Source organism: Ambystoma mexicanum, chromosome 2p, assembly GCF_040938575.1.
Source record: "Ambystoma mexicanum isolate Mex_15411 chromosome 2p, UKY_AmexF1_1, whole genome shotgun sequence".
Classification (NCBI taxonomy): Eukaryota; Metazoa; Chordata; class Amphibia; order Caudata; family Ambystomatidae; genus Ambystoma; species Ambystoma mexicanum.
In genome coordinates, this window is record NC_090923.1 from 411,316,109 (window position 1) to 411,332,413 (window position 16,305).

A 16,305-nucleotide genomic window follows, 5' to 3' on the forward strand; every position below is an offset into this window, starting at 1 on the left:
TCCTTTCAGGTTGACTGAGGAAGCACGTAAAATATTTACTGATATGGGGAGCAGCTTTGCCAGCAAGTTGAAATTTCGAGACAACTGGATTTTCGTGGGAGGACAAGGCCTAGCAGCCAAAAGCCCCTATGAAGAGGTACAGCAGATGTGTGTAATGTTGGAGTTATTGAGGCTTACTTGAGGCTTACGTATAGTTTACTCAGGGCTGAAAGTCTTAGGGTATGGCCATTCATGCCATGAGTACCTCTCTCTCTAAGTTTCTGGCTTATTCGCTGCTTTTCCATTGAATTGTGTGCCTAAACCCCCCAGAGGTCACATTTAAGCAATAAACACCGAGCTGAGGGTGGAGGGGGTCATAAATTACTTAACGATGGCCTCGGGCATTACTTGCCCCCCTCCCCAGTGAGGGGTTTATTGCTATTAGCATCACGACATGTTATACCAGGATGCTAATTGTTTTTTTTTCAAGTTGATTAAAGTTGTTTCTCAACTTGAAAACACTACATTGCAAGATGTCCACCATGAAAGAGGTGAAGGGAACTACACATAGTCCCTTGTCCCTTTCCATGGTGCCCATTGCCGCTTTGAGTATTCATTGGAAACACTGTGAGTCCCTTGCACCGGCAAGGGTCTCGGGAGCACCAGGTAGGTGGGGTAATGGGAATGGGAAACGGGGAGCGTGGGGTAGCACATATCGGAGTCCCAGTGGGGACGATGACGGCCTCCCGTTCTGAGTTTCCTGATTTGCTGAGAGGCCGCCACACTCCCCCTCGCCAGGTGCTAATACATGACATTCTCCCGCGGCTTTTCATTTTGCGCATTGGATGGGGCAAAACGTCATCCTCGCACTGCTCACTCAGTGTGCATGTCCTTTTTACACTGGTCTGTCAGTGCAAGTGCCATTGCAAAGCCTCCATGCTCCATGGTTACTGTCAGAAAAGCGAAATAGCAAATTTTGCCTCCGTTTTTAATTCCCTGGTGGTGCAGCTTTTTTCACTGATTCACCATCTCTCGGTAAATTATTTGTGTTTTTGGGCAGTTTTGATTTGGAAGCCTGAAGTTGCAACCACTTATGAGGCAAATCTGGTGGGAAGCGGAGGTGGGCGTCCAAAATGGGCAATGTTGCTCTGTGGTCGAAATTGGCATAGCAGGCGGATTTCGTCCACAATGCGCCAATGTTAATGAGGCTGTTTTGCCCACCCCCGCTCCCTTCAGTGGCTATATTCAGTCAGCCTGTGTTTTGGTGTTAGTGGAATACAATAATAGGTACATTCCTTCAAAATGCAATACTGTTTGACGAAAGAGAGCAAAAAGGCGAGAAGGAGGAAGTGGGGAATTGAGGTAAATAAGTGAAGACAGACTGGGCGGGGAGAATTAGATTACAAGACTGTGATCAGTGCCAACCTCAGAGTGACATTATTTTTTCAATTATTTCTTATACCATATCACTAAAATTGCACTAACTTAGATAGTGTCAGCCATCCACGGCATATTTTCACGCAATGAACAAGCCCCATGCCTTCCATAGACTTCACTGGGAACACCTACATAGCAAAATCGTTCCCCACCTTCCAAATACGGTGTTTTTTATTCTATATATATTTCAATGGTATCCCCAACCAAAAACGCCTACCTTCGCTCGACTTGGAGGCTCAGGAAGCTGAGGGGCTGATAAACCTTGCAGTTACGTTTCCCTTTATCGTGCAGTTTATGAATGCCATACATTAATTATTTGCTCACGTTTTTTTAAACACACGCAGTCTTAATTCAAATCGATACTGTAGGTTTCTTTAGATTGTATTGAATGGTGAACAGCGCCGACCAGTGGACGAGGAATTAAACGTTGGTACTGACTATATAAAATGTTGTGTGAGAGTGCTGCAGCACATTGCAAAAGGCCATTTTCAAAGTGACTATGGCAGTGACATTGTAGTCCTAGCACAAACCTTGGTGGCAATATGACAATTACAAATTAACAGTTCATTAAGGTAACACAAAGCAAATGGTGTCTGGCATTCAGGCTTATTTTCATTTGCAGCTTCATGCCCCCTAAGCAGAGGCGGACTTAACGGTCGCCAGGCAAACACATGGCGAGCGGGTCCCGGTGCTAGACCCCGCCCCTTCCACCCAGCACAGGGCCCTTTCTGCTGTGACGTCAGTCCAGCTCCTAACAAGCTGGGAGAGCAACTTCGCCTTGGGAAAGGGTGTGGGCCCCTTCACCCTGCCCCATTTTATCCTTCTCAGGCGCCCATATGCATGTGTGGACCAGCTGTGTGCCAGCATGCTTTACCAGCTTGAGGAGAAGACCGTGGTCCAGGCCAGGGGTGGGCAAAGTATTCACAAAAGAAGCCGAATCGCCAACATTTGCCTAATGTTACACTTTGGCAGACAGGCAAATTGTTCTCGGTGTTAGCCGCTTTGGGTCAAATTGACCTTTGACACGGTTTTGCCTGACACAAAAACACATGAAACGATAAATTTCCCTTGAGGAAAATGCATGACACTGCTGATTTCACCCACCACGCAAAATGGAGAAGAACATTAATTCTGCAGCTTGCAATGTGAGCATTTCTGCAAGCCCTGCTATTGGAATGTCACGTTGCCATATTCAAATTTGGTTTCTGTAAGGACCAGCATGGATACAAGTGGCTTCAGCGGGCAAAAGAGGTGGGGGAGGGAGAGAGAAAAGGGTAAGTGGAGGGGATGAATGTTGGAAAAGGACATGAACATTAACGGCGCTCTTTGAGTGGCATATTACGCCTATTTATTTATGTATGTATGTATGAGCACTTTCATGGGTTTATTACAGGTGGTTTTGGAATGCCACCCATTCATCCTTCCACCCCCTTTCCTCACCCTCAGTGTTGGACGAGGCGAGTTCCCTGGTCCTTAGGAAGGGAATGGGGAGGTGAAAGGAAGGAGGGGGTGGTAGGGATGGACTGCTAGCACCTATGGGTGCTCTGATTTGCTGCCGATAGGTGCAATGAGGTGTGAGCCAGGTAGAATGTTCCCACCAGGGGGCATCATGTTTTGCCTGCAGAGAGCCAGCACCTCTGCACGGCTCCCAGTGAGGGAGAGATGGGCGAGCAGATGTATGGGCCAGCCCATGAGTGGGTGAATGAACACGCGGAGGAGCAGAGAGGTTGTAAACGGACTGATGAGAATATTGTAAAGGGCTCTGTAATTCCACACTTTACAGTACACCAACCGCTGTACAGATCCGAGGTTTTCACTCTCCAACCCGTGCAGCAAAAGCTTAACACCATCATTCTGCCGTTTTGCAATGCATGGCTGCAGCAACGCCTACACAAGCAGAATGACATCACTTTTCTGCTACAAGTACGCGTATGTTCTCTAGGTTTAGAATATTTAGCATTGATAGCAAAGCTTGCTGAGGAGGCCCAGCTGTTTCCAGTTAGTCGCACCCCTAGGTAACTGTAATAAAAACAACTTAATAAAAAATAGCTTTTGCCCCAAAAGTTTGCCCTTGTGCACTTGTGACCACAATTAACTCTGCCCACCCAAAGCTCCGCCTCCATGACTCGCCCACCTAGGGCCCTGCGCCAGGTGCTGCCACGGGGCCCTTTGCCTTAAATCTGCCACTTCCCCTAAGCCCTCCTTGCCTCCCCCAGCCTGCTGGAGGAATGGGTATGTGCCTGGACACAGCCCCTGTTAAGATGGCCGTCGCCGCGAGGACGACAAAAGCACAGAAGCCTGCAGTAGAAAAAATGAAGCAATCCGATTGAGCAACAGCAGATGTAAATGATGTGCCCCACGAAGCAGGATGGCGGAGCCGCCCCCACGAAGCAGGATGGCGGAGCCACCCCCTGTTCAAGGCCGGTTCATAAGGTCTCTGTAGCTCTCAGGCGATCTCCGCCCGCGCTGATGCAAGCACCATCGTCAATCTACCCAAAAGAAGTAGCTGGTGCACCTACAAAACCTCATGCAAAGGTAAGCGTGCATCTGGCCCATGCCTCAATGCCGCTATAACGACTGTTTTGCCCATCGTTGCATCCTTATTGCATCCTGCCGTGCCGTTGCATGACGCAGTCAATCTCACTGTCTTGAATACTCCTGCACTGCCCACGGCATCTAGCCTGCTCAGTCAGGTGCTACGGATCACACAGAACTGCCTGCCCAAATCCCTTACCTCTCCCCTCATCACTCATGAGCGAGCACCTTGTACTACCAGCGCCGCCACTAATGTCGGGCCCAACCCAGCACCATGCTCTGCCAACCGACAATGTGCAGATCTCTCCCCGTGGCACCCCACCTACAGGAACACCATCAACTCTCTGGCGCATGCCCCCCATTAGCTCTAGAACACCCCTCACACCCCTGACAACAGCAACAGGCCCCTGGGCCACGCACCCACTGCCTGTCACAACAAGGAATATGAGGCTCATATACCTTTACACCATGGCATGCGCACACACACCACGTATCCCCAACCTATCCTCACCAGGAATTCGAGGCTGACAGACCACACCTCGGTCTACTCAACTTGCAAACTAGCCTCTCCACCATGTTGCATCTTTAAGGCTCACCACCCACCTCCTCCACGTGAGCCAGAGTCCACCACACTCCTCTACCCACAGAAAAGTGCACCCGTGGTACCTTCAGCACACATGGAAACGGCCAAGTCCTCCAATAACGCCCAACCCACTCCTGCCCCCCAGAACCAGTTCAAAGGAGCCCTGATTAATGCCAGATCACTCCATGCCCACGCCCTGGCTATCCACAACCTCATCTCCTCACAGGATCTTGACCTCCTCACCATCACTGAGTCCTGGCTCCATGCCACCTCAGGCTCGGCGTTGTCACTAGGTATCCCACCTAGTTTATCCATCCTAAGAATTCCAGAGGAGGCGGAATGACACTGATTTTTAAAGATGCCCTCAAAATCAGACAGTACCCATCCAAAATGAATGGAAACTGTGACCTGCTTCCCATTAAACTTACCACCTCTCACACCAGCTCCATAATCATCAACCTCGTATATAGGTCACCTGGACCCCCAGGCACTTTCGAGCAAGACCTCCTACATCTCCTCAACGCCAACCTCAAACCCACATCCAAAGTCATCCGACTAGGAGACTTGAACCTATGCCTTAATGACCCTGCAAACTGGAATGCCTCCTTCCTAGCAAATGCATTGAGTGCTCTAAGCTTTACTCACCACGAAAACACCACTACCCATGCAAAAGGCCACACCCTTGACTGGCTAGAGAATGTCAACTGCAAGGTCGACATCAACAATATCTCCCCATGCCCGAGGTCCGACCACTTTCTCGTGACCTTTACCATTCCACAGTCCCAAGAAAACCCACTGGCCAACACCCCATGCCACCCACTTGGGCCCGCAAAATCACTAAAGACAGTATCATTCCACTCCTCTCTGACCTCAAACCCGGACCACATCACCAACATGGCAAATAACCCAGTGGCTCCTGCGGACATCTACCTAAAGACACAAGACACTGGCAACAGCGGTGGACATGGTCGCCCCCTTAGCACCACATAAGGCCAAAACTCTGTGCCATGCCAATTCGTGGTTTACCAATGACCTCATAGATCTTAGAACAAATAAACGCAATGCAGAAGCCACCTGGAAGAAATCGCAATCAGATGCCCATTAGGCACTATTCATTTCCTCTGCCTGGACATACAAACTAGCCATCACCCAGGCGAATGCATCCTCCTACAACAATGCAATCACTGAGGCCAAATCAAACACTAAAGAACATTTCAGTATCCTTAGGGAATTGGAAAACCCTGTCCGCCAGGCATCACTAAAGACGAAACCTGGTGCAGGAACATCCAAAAGGCCTTGCTGGAGAAAGCAGCCACCCTGCAGGAGAAGATTGCCTCCAAGCAAGTCTCTATAAAAAAAACCTCTCCCATCCCACCTTTCCCAGATCTCCATGATCAAGACTCCTTTAACTTCCATCAGGTCGCAGAAACAGAAGTCGCTGCCAAATCATTTGATTTATCACCACCTTCATCCATGCCTCCTTCTCCACCCCCACAGTCCCCACATACCTGAAGGAAGCCTGGGTTCTCTCCCTCCTAAAGAAACCCACATTAGACCCTGCTATACCCAGCAACTACCTTCCCACCACAACGGTCCCGTTCCTGTGACAAATCCTATACAGGGCCACGTACACTCAAATCCAGCACCACCTTGGAAATAAATCAGATCTTAGGTCTTCGCCAATCAGGCTTTAGACCGGGCCATGGAACAGAATCAGCCCTGTTGGACCTAAAAAAACAACTTGATACATTTTGGGATGAAGGCAAGCCTGCCCTCCTTCTCCTATTAGATCTCTCTGCAGCATTCGACTTGGTGGACAATAACATTGTGTGCTACCACCTAACCTCAGTTGTGAACTTCTCACCCAAAGCCGCGTCCTGGGTAGCTTCCTTCCTGGAAGGCAGATCAATACAAGTTTTTTCTGACATTGCCAGTACCTCCCCTCCCAGTCCCCCTACTGTACAACATATTCACCAAACCCCCTTTCGATCTACTGGACATCCTCGGCAATCACCTACACAAACTATGCCAATGATACGCAAATGCTGCTACCACTCACCGGCAACTACATAGCTGACTCTCACGTACAAAGTACCATCTACCTAGCCATTCAAGCATGGATTGCAGTGAACAGCCCCTGTCTAAATGACAAAAAGACAGAGATCCTGGTGGTCGGGCCACCATCTGTCTTCAAAAACCTTGGTCCCCAATACGCCAACTTCATCATAGACGGGCTGCGTATTCCTGTGTCCACATCGGTGAAGACCCTGACACACCAGTTCAATGCTGTTGCAAAATCAGCCGCTTACACGACTAAACTTATCAATGCGGCCAGACCTTTCCTAGCCCTTAACAGCTCTCTTACCATTGCTAGAGCCATCATCTGAGCCAGGCTAGATTATTGCAACGCGCTCTTCGCGGCACCTCGGCACACAACATTCACAGGCTCCATGTTATCCAGAACAATGCGATCTGTGCAGCTCTCAACATCCCAAGAAGAGAGCACATATCCCAGGCTCGAAGAAACACCCAGTGGCTTCTCAGAACGAAAAGGATCATCTTTAAAACACTCTCTGTTATGCACAGATGCCTGCCCAATTCTGCCCCACCATACCTCTCGCCATGTTTCATGAGGGACCAATCCACCAGACCTCTGAGGAGGCCCTACACCCACTGACTTGTCTTTCCCATATCCAAGCAAGCGAAAAGTGGAGGTGCCAGCTTCCCCTCTGTAGCCGCTCGCTAATGGAACTCGCTCCCTCCACACCTAAGAATGGAACAAACCAACTTGGCCTTCAGAAAGACATTGAAACCCTGGCTGCTCACCTAGAACCTTTGACGTTGCTCTGCCTGTACTGTCTATTCTCTTCAATCCATAAGTTAAGTGTACCTGGTTGTAGCAGCACCTCGATGCCTAAGGGTTATGTGTGCTTAATAAATGTAAAATAAATAAATAACTTCTAGATGTTAGTTTATGTGAACCATTTAAAACTATACCTTGGACCACAACAATTTAAACACTGCCTATTGTAGTCACTAAGGCACAGCCCGGGAGTTGCATGACAAGCTATGATGTTGGCCTGTTACGTTGCCCTAGAACCATCTATATTGTCATGGACCTTAAGTTATGTAATTGTGTCTTGTATCACGTGACTTTAACTATTGGTGCTTTGAAAAGAGCCATTGAGGCCGGACCCAAGTACAGATGTTGGCGTTACAAGGAAGACATTTCTCAAATACATAATGTGCGTTTGTGAGCAGCCGTAAGGCCTGTTTATTAAAGGGCTGTGACGGAAAACATTGTTGGTATTTACATTGTCGCTTACAAAAGATGGCAGTTCTGGGTTTTATTTAAACACAGTAAAGATTGACTGGTCTGCCCAACTGAGATTAGACTATTATCTTAGTGCTGATTTACAAATAAGTTACTATGTTTAATGCTGACTTACTACTGACTTAAATTGTCAGGAGTAAGCAGAGTAACTTATTTTTTAAACAAATAGCCCTTTTCTGGTTCAAGTCAAGGGTAAATTAGAATAATCATTTGTGAATCAGCTCCTTAGATGTTGCAGTTCTTAGAGAATTATGTTTTTTCCTATGGTTATGCTAGTTACGTCTACATGTGGTTTTGACTTCCTCCTAAACAAAGAAATCTGGTAAATTTCTCTACTGTTTGAAAATCAATGTAGGTTGTACCAGATTTACAAGAATCGTCCACATATTCCCAAAATTGTGAGTAATCTTACTCTGGAGTAGATTTTCTCTGCATAAAATGGGAAAAGAATCAAAATGTTGCACACAAATTCTCTCACTCAAAAATATGAGTCCAGCACATATTACTTCTTACTCTACACTTTCCACAATATTGCATATTGTTCCATTACTTGCACACCAGCATTCATACCTACAAATTGTAACTTAAGTGTGTCCACAAGCGTATCCAAGTCACCTTTGAAGTTTTGCGACTATTTGTAAAGTTATAGATTTGTGAGGGTGTACCCCATCTCTATCAGAAAGCCCCTTGACACACCAACATCTCCCCAATTGTCACGACCCTCAGCCCTGATCCCCACTGGCAAGCCCATTGGCCAGTTGGAATCAGGGCTTGGATCACTAATAAGGCCTGGCATCCACTTCTCACGCCCTCTTGGGGCCAGTCTGAATGCCTTTGGTGCCAGGCTCATCAGTAAGGAAAGACATCTGCTTGAGGAACTACTTTATTTCGGCTTTCAGCTAACATGGAGGCATCCACATAGCTTGATTTCTAGAACCAAGCTATGCGGTCAAGTGTTTTGGGTGTGGTGGCCTAGGGACTACTTTACCTGGACTACTTTACAGTGGCTATTTAAACCACACCCGAACAAGACAACACGCTTTGCGTTACTTTGCTTCTAGCAACGTGACGCTAACCGTGTCCAGCTTTCTCACGAGCCTGGTGAATTCTGGACCTGCAGAAAAACCAAGAACATCGTTAGCAGCAGAATCTTACCTGCATTCATCATCCTTCACTGCTCGCAGCTCCTGGGCAGCTCTGTTGGTGGAGTTCACCGCCCGGATTGAAGGACCTGAGAAAAGGAGAAAGACATCATTAAAGGAGTTAATGGAGACATTACAACCACAAAGCACTTAAAGACTTACCTGGTTGGTTGCTTTTAGGCCGGCATAGCTCCGGAACTCCATCTGCGCTGGGAACTCATCGTGACCTACGAAAAGAGAAAAGCACAGGTCAGTGAGGACAAGACATAGCTGCGCTACGCAAAGCGCCTCCTTACCGCATCATAGCGCTATAGCGCGCCATCATCTCCCGGTGAGAACCAGCATATCCAGTTCTCCAAGCGGACACTCTGCGCTCCTACAGAGATAAAAAAAGAGACATTTAGAACAGAGAAAAGGCATGCAAGAATTACGACGCCATCAATCGCTATAAGACCTACCTGAAAGACACTACAAGGGCAGCAGTCAGTGAAGTCACTGGACTGCCCGCGCCCACAAAAGACAACGCGCCCCTGCCCAGAGAGCAGGACGGAGAGCCCACCGATTCCGACAACCAGGTGAGAAGAGAACCTGGAGGGGCTGGAAACACAAGGGAGCTGGGGAGAGACTAATATAGTCTTCATTTCCAGGCGGAATCCCATCGACACCAAGACCACACCAGGGAATCATTGGGAAGGGCACCAACGACCAACTGGCTGGATGGCGTCCCCGTGGATACCAGGTGAGCGTAACACCAATATGCTCATTGGCGGGAACGCTTTTATTGATCCGGTAGTTGGATAGGCATCGTTGGCTAGCGCAATTGCTCATAACATATGACATGTCATAAATCAGAAGTACGCTATTTTGTGAATCAATCAACAATAACACATTGTTAAGGACAGGCTTCTAGCCAGGCTACACAAACCAATTGACTATCTAGAGCAATGGTATGTATATTCAAGCAGGAAGACATGGGACTTGCCACACTTCATAATTCCAAAGAAGGTTTGCCAATCCGGATCTTGTATTATAAAATGCGAGTATGTTTTCACTGGCCTACTGTCTGAGCCTAAGAGATTGTCCCCCACCAGCCGACTGCATGAATGATTTGCAACCTATGTCCAATTATGTGCTAATAGTCTGGATTAAAGACCCACCACCAGTTTATTGGCCAATTCTAGGCCGAACGCCATAAGTCAAGAGAAGAGTCATTATCCCACGTGATAATGACTCCTCCTGTGGTCTGTACAGCTATATTAACAGGGATGAAAGAGCAGTACTTACTGTCTTACTTGATTTACACTGCATCTCTTCTTGAGGGCCATAATAGATGCTGGCTGGACTGCTAAGCTTCAAGTAGTGATGGAGAAGCAAGATAAATCATTTGTTTCCCCTTTTACATGCAGGGAAGAAAAAGCATTCCCCTGTTGGCAGTTGACATATTTGTCATTAATTGGGGAGAGGTGAAGGTAAATCTTGTTTACCCATGCCCCTTTCTAAACACATAGTGGCCCTCCTGCAGTGTACTATTGTATTGAGATTTGTAGAGCGCGAACAAGACCAGAGGAATCAATGCGCTGTAGTGGTTCCAACAAAGAGGAGTTTTTTTACAAAATTGTTTACTTTACTTTAGGTAAGGCAGAAATATACGGCAGTAGTTATTAAAATAGTCCCAGTTTCACTGCGCCAAGTAGAGCAAAATAAAAATCGGGAGTCCAAGTGATTTGTATGAAAGAACAGCCTTTAAAGTCCAAGGTTTAGTACAAGCAACAGCCTAACGCATGTTTCGAGCCTTGCACGCCTCTTCATCTGAGGCTTAATAGGGATAGAGACTGAAATTTAAGCTGAAGGGACAATGCCCAAAAAGTACTCTGAAAGCTTTGCAATTGCGGTTAAAGGTGGGCGGCTGTTTAGACAGACTGAAGAAATCAATGCACATTGATTTCTTCAGTCTGTCTAAACAGCCGACCACCTTTAACCGCAATTGCAAAGCCTTCAGAGTACTTTTTGGGCATTGTACTTTAAAGGCTGTTCTTTCATACAAATCACTTGGACTCCCGATTTTTATTTTGCTCTACTTGGCGCAGTGAAACTGGGACTAGTTTGTGTTGCAATTGTACTTATCTCAGTGGAATTATACTGGCAGTATATCCACACTACCCAGATACCTGCAGCCTTGACCCTCTTTGTCTAATTTACACTAACAAGCGCTGTGGATCGTGACTTTTTCTGCCAATGTGTTCTTTCGTTATTAAAATAGTGTATGGGTTAACAGGTCTGAAGCTGTGGACATCAGTTTCCATAGCACCAAATATGCTCATAAAACATACCTTTCAGGTGGCTCATTCAATTTGTCTTTAGCACGCATAGTAGACAAGATACAAGCACCTCTTTGCTCTCAGCCAGCAAATCTTTAGGAAACATCAAGCAACTGATGGCCAGGTTTGCTGCAGCAAAGCAACTGTTGGCAAGCACTGTATTGTGGGATCAAAGTGGGGTGGGTATGACAGCTTCACCTTTCCCCGAATATACCTGTCATGTGTCTGCTTCTGTGATATTGAACTAAACATCAATTGTTCAATTGTTAATGGATTTTGTGTCAGCTTCCTAGGATTTCTTCACATTCAAAGTCTTCATCATCGCCACAGGAAATTTGATGGCACTTTCAATTACATCAATCAGTGGTAGTAGCAATCTGCTTAGTAATAGAATGGGGATAGTAGCATCAGCCTGATCTCTGATTAGTAAAAGAATTAGAATGTTAGCGGCCGGCTGATCTCTGATTAGTAAAAGAATGGGGATTGTAGCAGCAGGCTGATCTCTGCTTAGTTAAAGAATGGGGATAGCAGCAGCAGCCTGATCTCTGCTTGGTATAATAATGGGGATGGTAGCAGAAGGCTAATCTCTGCATAGTAAAAGAATGGGGATGGCAGCAGCAGCCAGATCTCTGCTTAGTAAAAGAATGGGGATAGCAGCAGCAGCCTGATCTCTGCTTGGTATAATAATGGGGATGGTAGCAGAAGGCTAATCTCTGCATAGTAAAAGAATGGGGATGGCAGCAGCAGCCGGATCTCTGCTTAGTAAAAGAATGGGGATGGTAGCAGCAGGCTGATCTCTGCTTAGTAAAAGGATGGGGATCGTAGCAGCAGTCTGATCTCTGCTTAGTAAAAGAATGGGGATGGTAGCAGCAGGCTGATCTCTGCTTAATAAAGTCATGGTGATGGTAGCAGCAGACTGACTTCTGCTTAGTAAAATAATGGGGATGGTAGAAACGGGCTGATCTCTGCTAAAGAAAGTATGGATGATGTTGTGACTTTTATGAAATTATTATTGGACTAACTAAAAATATTATGATGAGGTGATGAAATGCATTAAATTTCGGAATCCCGTACACTCTTTCCTTGGAGGATTGTCACACAGTTCAATGAGCAACAAAAAAGAAACGCTGCTCAACATTTCTTTCACATAGAACAAAATATGTGAGAGCCTTTCCCTTTATACCCCATTGGCTGCAAGAAGAGTATGCATGGAATTCAGTCCTCAGACGGTCGACTGATATATAGAGCAGTGAGCCTGGGATCATAAAATACACATTACATTAAACATCGGAAAACTTCAACCCTAGTAGTATCGAGGATTTATATTTTCAGCATGCACACTTCATTCACAAAACATCTTTGTATGTGATATAACCACAAACATAAGTGCAAGGAGTCTTAAAATCGTAACCCGGTAAGTCTGAAATGTATACATGGTTTTGTAGAGCAATCTTCAAATGTACGATTTAAAAACACACAACTTGAAAGTAGAATGTGTTGTGCGTACTTATGCCTTAAGTTATACTGTTGCCACCAGTCCCACACACAATGTCTGCTTAAATAGTACAAAAAACCAGAACAGCCATATGCTCAAAAATGGGCCTCAATATTCAAACCATTTTGTAGCAGACCTTAAGCAAGAGTTTTTACATCAACAATTCCAGAAACCAGTAACATAACTGGCACACCAATGACATTTTCTTCATTATTTTAGTTCATTTTGGTTAAACTTAAACCTAAAAAACATTATAGTCAGTTTAAAAAGAGTTGTGCATAATGGAAATATAAGCATTATAAAATAGCTTGTAATACAAATAGTAATGCAATAGTGCCATAATCTTAAAAGTTAGATTTTCTTCATTGAGACACACAGCTAGGATTCTCTTAAACAATGACATACATCACTGAACAGCTTTGACCACTACATTAACTTCACTGTGGAATGCACCAAGAAGAGTCTGCACTTCCTGTATATCACTATTTCTTTTGGAAGAGCCAGCCATCTCGAAACAGCTGTATAGAAGACACCCAAGGATAGGAACAAATGCCCGTGCAGGACTAGCTTCTAGCCAGGCCATACAAAACAATTCACTATCTACAGCTATGACATGTATATTCAAGCAGGAAGACATTGGACTCCATAATTCCTTCTTGTTTATGGGTCACTCAGCCAGGCAAATTGATAAGGACTTAGATTGTGCATTGCAAATTCCTAGAGACAACCTGCTACATTGAATAGACACATAACCACAGAACACATACCCTTGGTTGTCACTTATCATCCATCACTAGCACTGTTGAATATAATTTTAAAGGAACTACCTCCAATGTTCAGCAGTGATGTTTAGCTGAATGAAGGAAACCTCTTTAATTGCATACAAGCAACTGAAAAATCTAGTACAGGCCCTGACTAGAAGTGCATTTCTACCCGATCAAGAACAAATATGATACAGAACATACCCATGCAATTTTAGGCCGTACAATACCTTCCCACCTATCTATTCCAAATTTGCTGTAGCAACCCAACAGAACCAAACATTACAGATACAAGGGACATACAACTAGTAATCATCCAATGCAAAAAAAGCTTTCAAGGAAAGTATGTAGTGTGACCTGCCAGGAACTACATCGATGATGGATCCTGCAGAGATTGACCAAATTGAACCATAAAACAGAAACACCAGTTTATCCCCATTTCAGAGTATGAACTCACACACTGCAGCACATGTCAATGATGCTATTGAAAGGCATCCTCACAAATATCACACGAAGAAGAACATGGGAGCTCACATTCTTGAAGATGCTCAAGCTAAACAACAGAGGCCTGAACATGGTGATTTACACCACACTATAGCCGTCTTTGAGCATGGGACCATCAAGGTAACCCCACTGAGAGTGACAGGAGACAACTTGTCAGTGCCATCTCTCACCAACAGTTTTGGGACACCATGGTTCAGAACACCTAATGGTTGAGGACATAAGACAACAATAACATTAACCTTGGGTGTCTAAACTGAAATGATTGGCATTCATTTTCGAGCGGAAGACATACTGAAATAATGGTGGACGTTGCACAATTTAAAATTGGTAAGATATTCAGTATTGGGCAAATTGTATGCTGAGTCAGCCATCATATAGAACACGGCACACAGAGATAACAGTAAACATTGCACCATATAAACTGAGGGAACATTTTCTTGTATTGGTTACATCATGTGCAAGCTAGTAAGCATTAGTAACTGCAGTTAACTCACTATACAACCATGATAATGCATATGGTTTGCAAAAACATACGTGCCGCTGAATTCTGACTTAATGCTTTAGTTGCAACACAATAGTGCAATGTGCAATTATTAAGCTCATTTGAGCATTGCAATCACTGCAGCTAATTACATCGGCAATCACTGCAGCTAATTACATCGGTGCGGTTGCTGTGAGGATGAAGGCAAACATTCTATTTAGAACAACTGAAACCTGGGTGAAACATTACCATTTTAAGGCACGATATAAACCCATGTGAAGTGAATGTGAAACAACACATCCTACTGCCAAATGGTGTATTTTAAAGTTTTACATTTCTAAACAACTCAGCAATACTATGGATAATTTTTCAAACTTACTGAGTCCCACTTTTAGAATTTAACCATAGAGTCTAGCCACATCTTGGGAGTTTCATGTTTATAGGCATCCAATTATTGCTCAGTTTTGGCACATGCAGTTGCACCCTTTCACTTGTAAATCCTAGACATAAGACATCCCAAGGACATATCAAGGACACATAGTTTCCTCTTGGACTATGAAGTATGAGGACAGGATCACAGTCTGTTTCATGCCTATTTTCTGCTCATAGCTCTGCTCATGGCTCCCCGTTATACAGAGCATGTTGAAGTTTCTAAAAACCTTGTTGAAAATTTGCCTTCATATTCATGATATGATACATCATTTATAACGCGCCTGTACACATGTGTTTCTAGGTGCTACAAGACAAGGAAGGGTAGACAGAGGGAGGCCAAAACAAACAATCTCATGTCTCAGTGAAACCGAGGACATCCAAATCAAGTACTTTGAGCAGTCGGCAGATGTCACAGGAGTGTTTGACAGCAGTGCAAGAGTTAAGGGTAGCGATGTAGAGCAGATTGCCACATTTGAAAGACTTCTGTGGAGGGGTACAGGCATGAGGTATGCCCTGCAGAGATGTTAGAGGGGCCCAAGAGTGGGCAGAGGAGGAAGAAGGTGATGGCAGAGTAGTCTGAGAGGTAGAAGAGGGTGGCAGAGAGGTGGCGGAAGTGGTGGGTGGCAGAGGAGCCAGAGAGGTGTAGGTAGGATTAGCAGGAAAAGGAAGGAAATTGATAAGACATGGGAAGCATCTATCGAAAAGGAGGAGATTGGGCTGAGGGCCCTGGACCAAGATTGTGCCATTCAGATAGACATTAATGATGGTCTTGGAGGAGTGGAAGGGGGCCAGAAGAGCCTTCCACTGAGTGCCACCATTAATGTGGGAGGAGGAAAAAGGAGAAAGAACAGAAACCATATGTGGGGTTCATAGGCCTGGAGAGCGAACGACAAAGAGGATGTTGGTGAGAGTCTGGCGGAAGCACTGGCGAAGGTATCGGCATAGGGAGGCTTGGGTTGGAGACCAATTTGTCCTTTCTGAGCTTCTTCCTACCAGACTTAGTGAGAGGGATAGGATAGGATAGGTAATAGAATAGCAGTTATAGAAGATAGGGGAGACTGAAAGCACCATGGAAGGGTGCAAGGCGGAGAGCAAGAGAAGGCATCCCAAGCAGGAGGGGGTGGGGGACACACACTATGGGCTCTTGTAGGGAGGTAGGCACAAGAGGAGGACGGGTGCAGTGAGCACAGAGAACCGAAACCACAGTGCTTGCAGTTAGTGGGGGAGGACCTAAAGAATAACAGTGCAATAAAGTGTGATAATACAATAGAGATCACTGGGGGAAACAAGTGTGAGAGGGGAAA

The 16,305-nt window shown here is 45.5% G+C and overlaps 1 protein-coding gene across 1 annotated transcript in view; it reads left to right on the forward strand.

Annotated features, from left to right (window-relative positions):
• The window catches only part of FAM3D (FAM3 metabolism regulating signaling molecule D), a 550,272-nt gene that overhangs the window by 515,511 nt on the left and 18,456 nt on the right, over positions 1-16,305 (forward strand). The window contains exon 10 of the mRNA XM_069643754.1: positions 10-136. Coding sequence (XP_069499855.1) covers positions 10-136 — 127 coding nt within the window. The remainder of the gene's footprint in view (positions 1-9; positions 137-16,305) is intronic.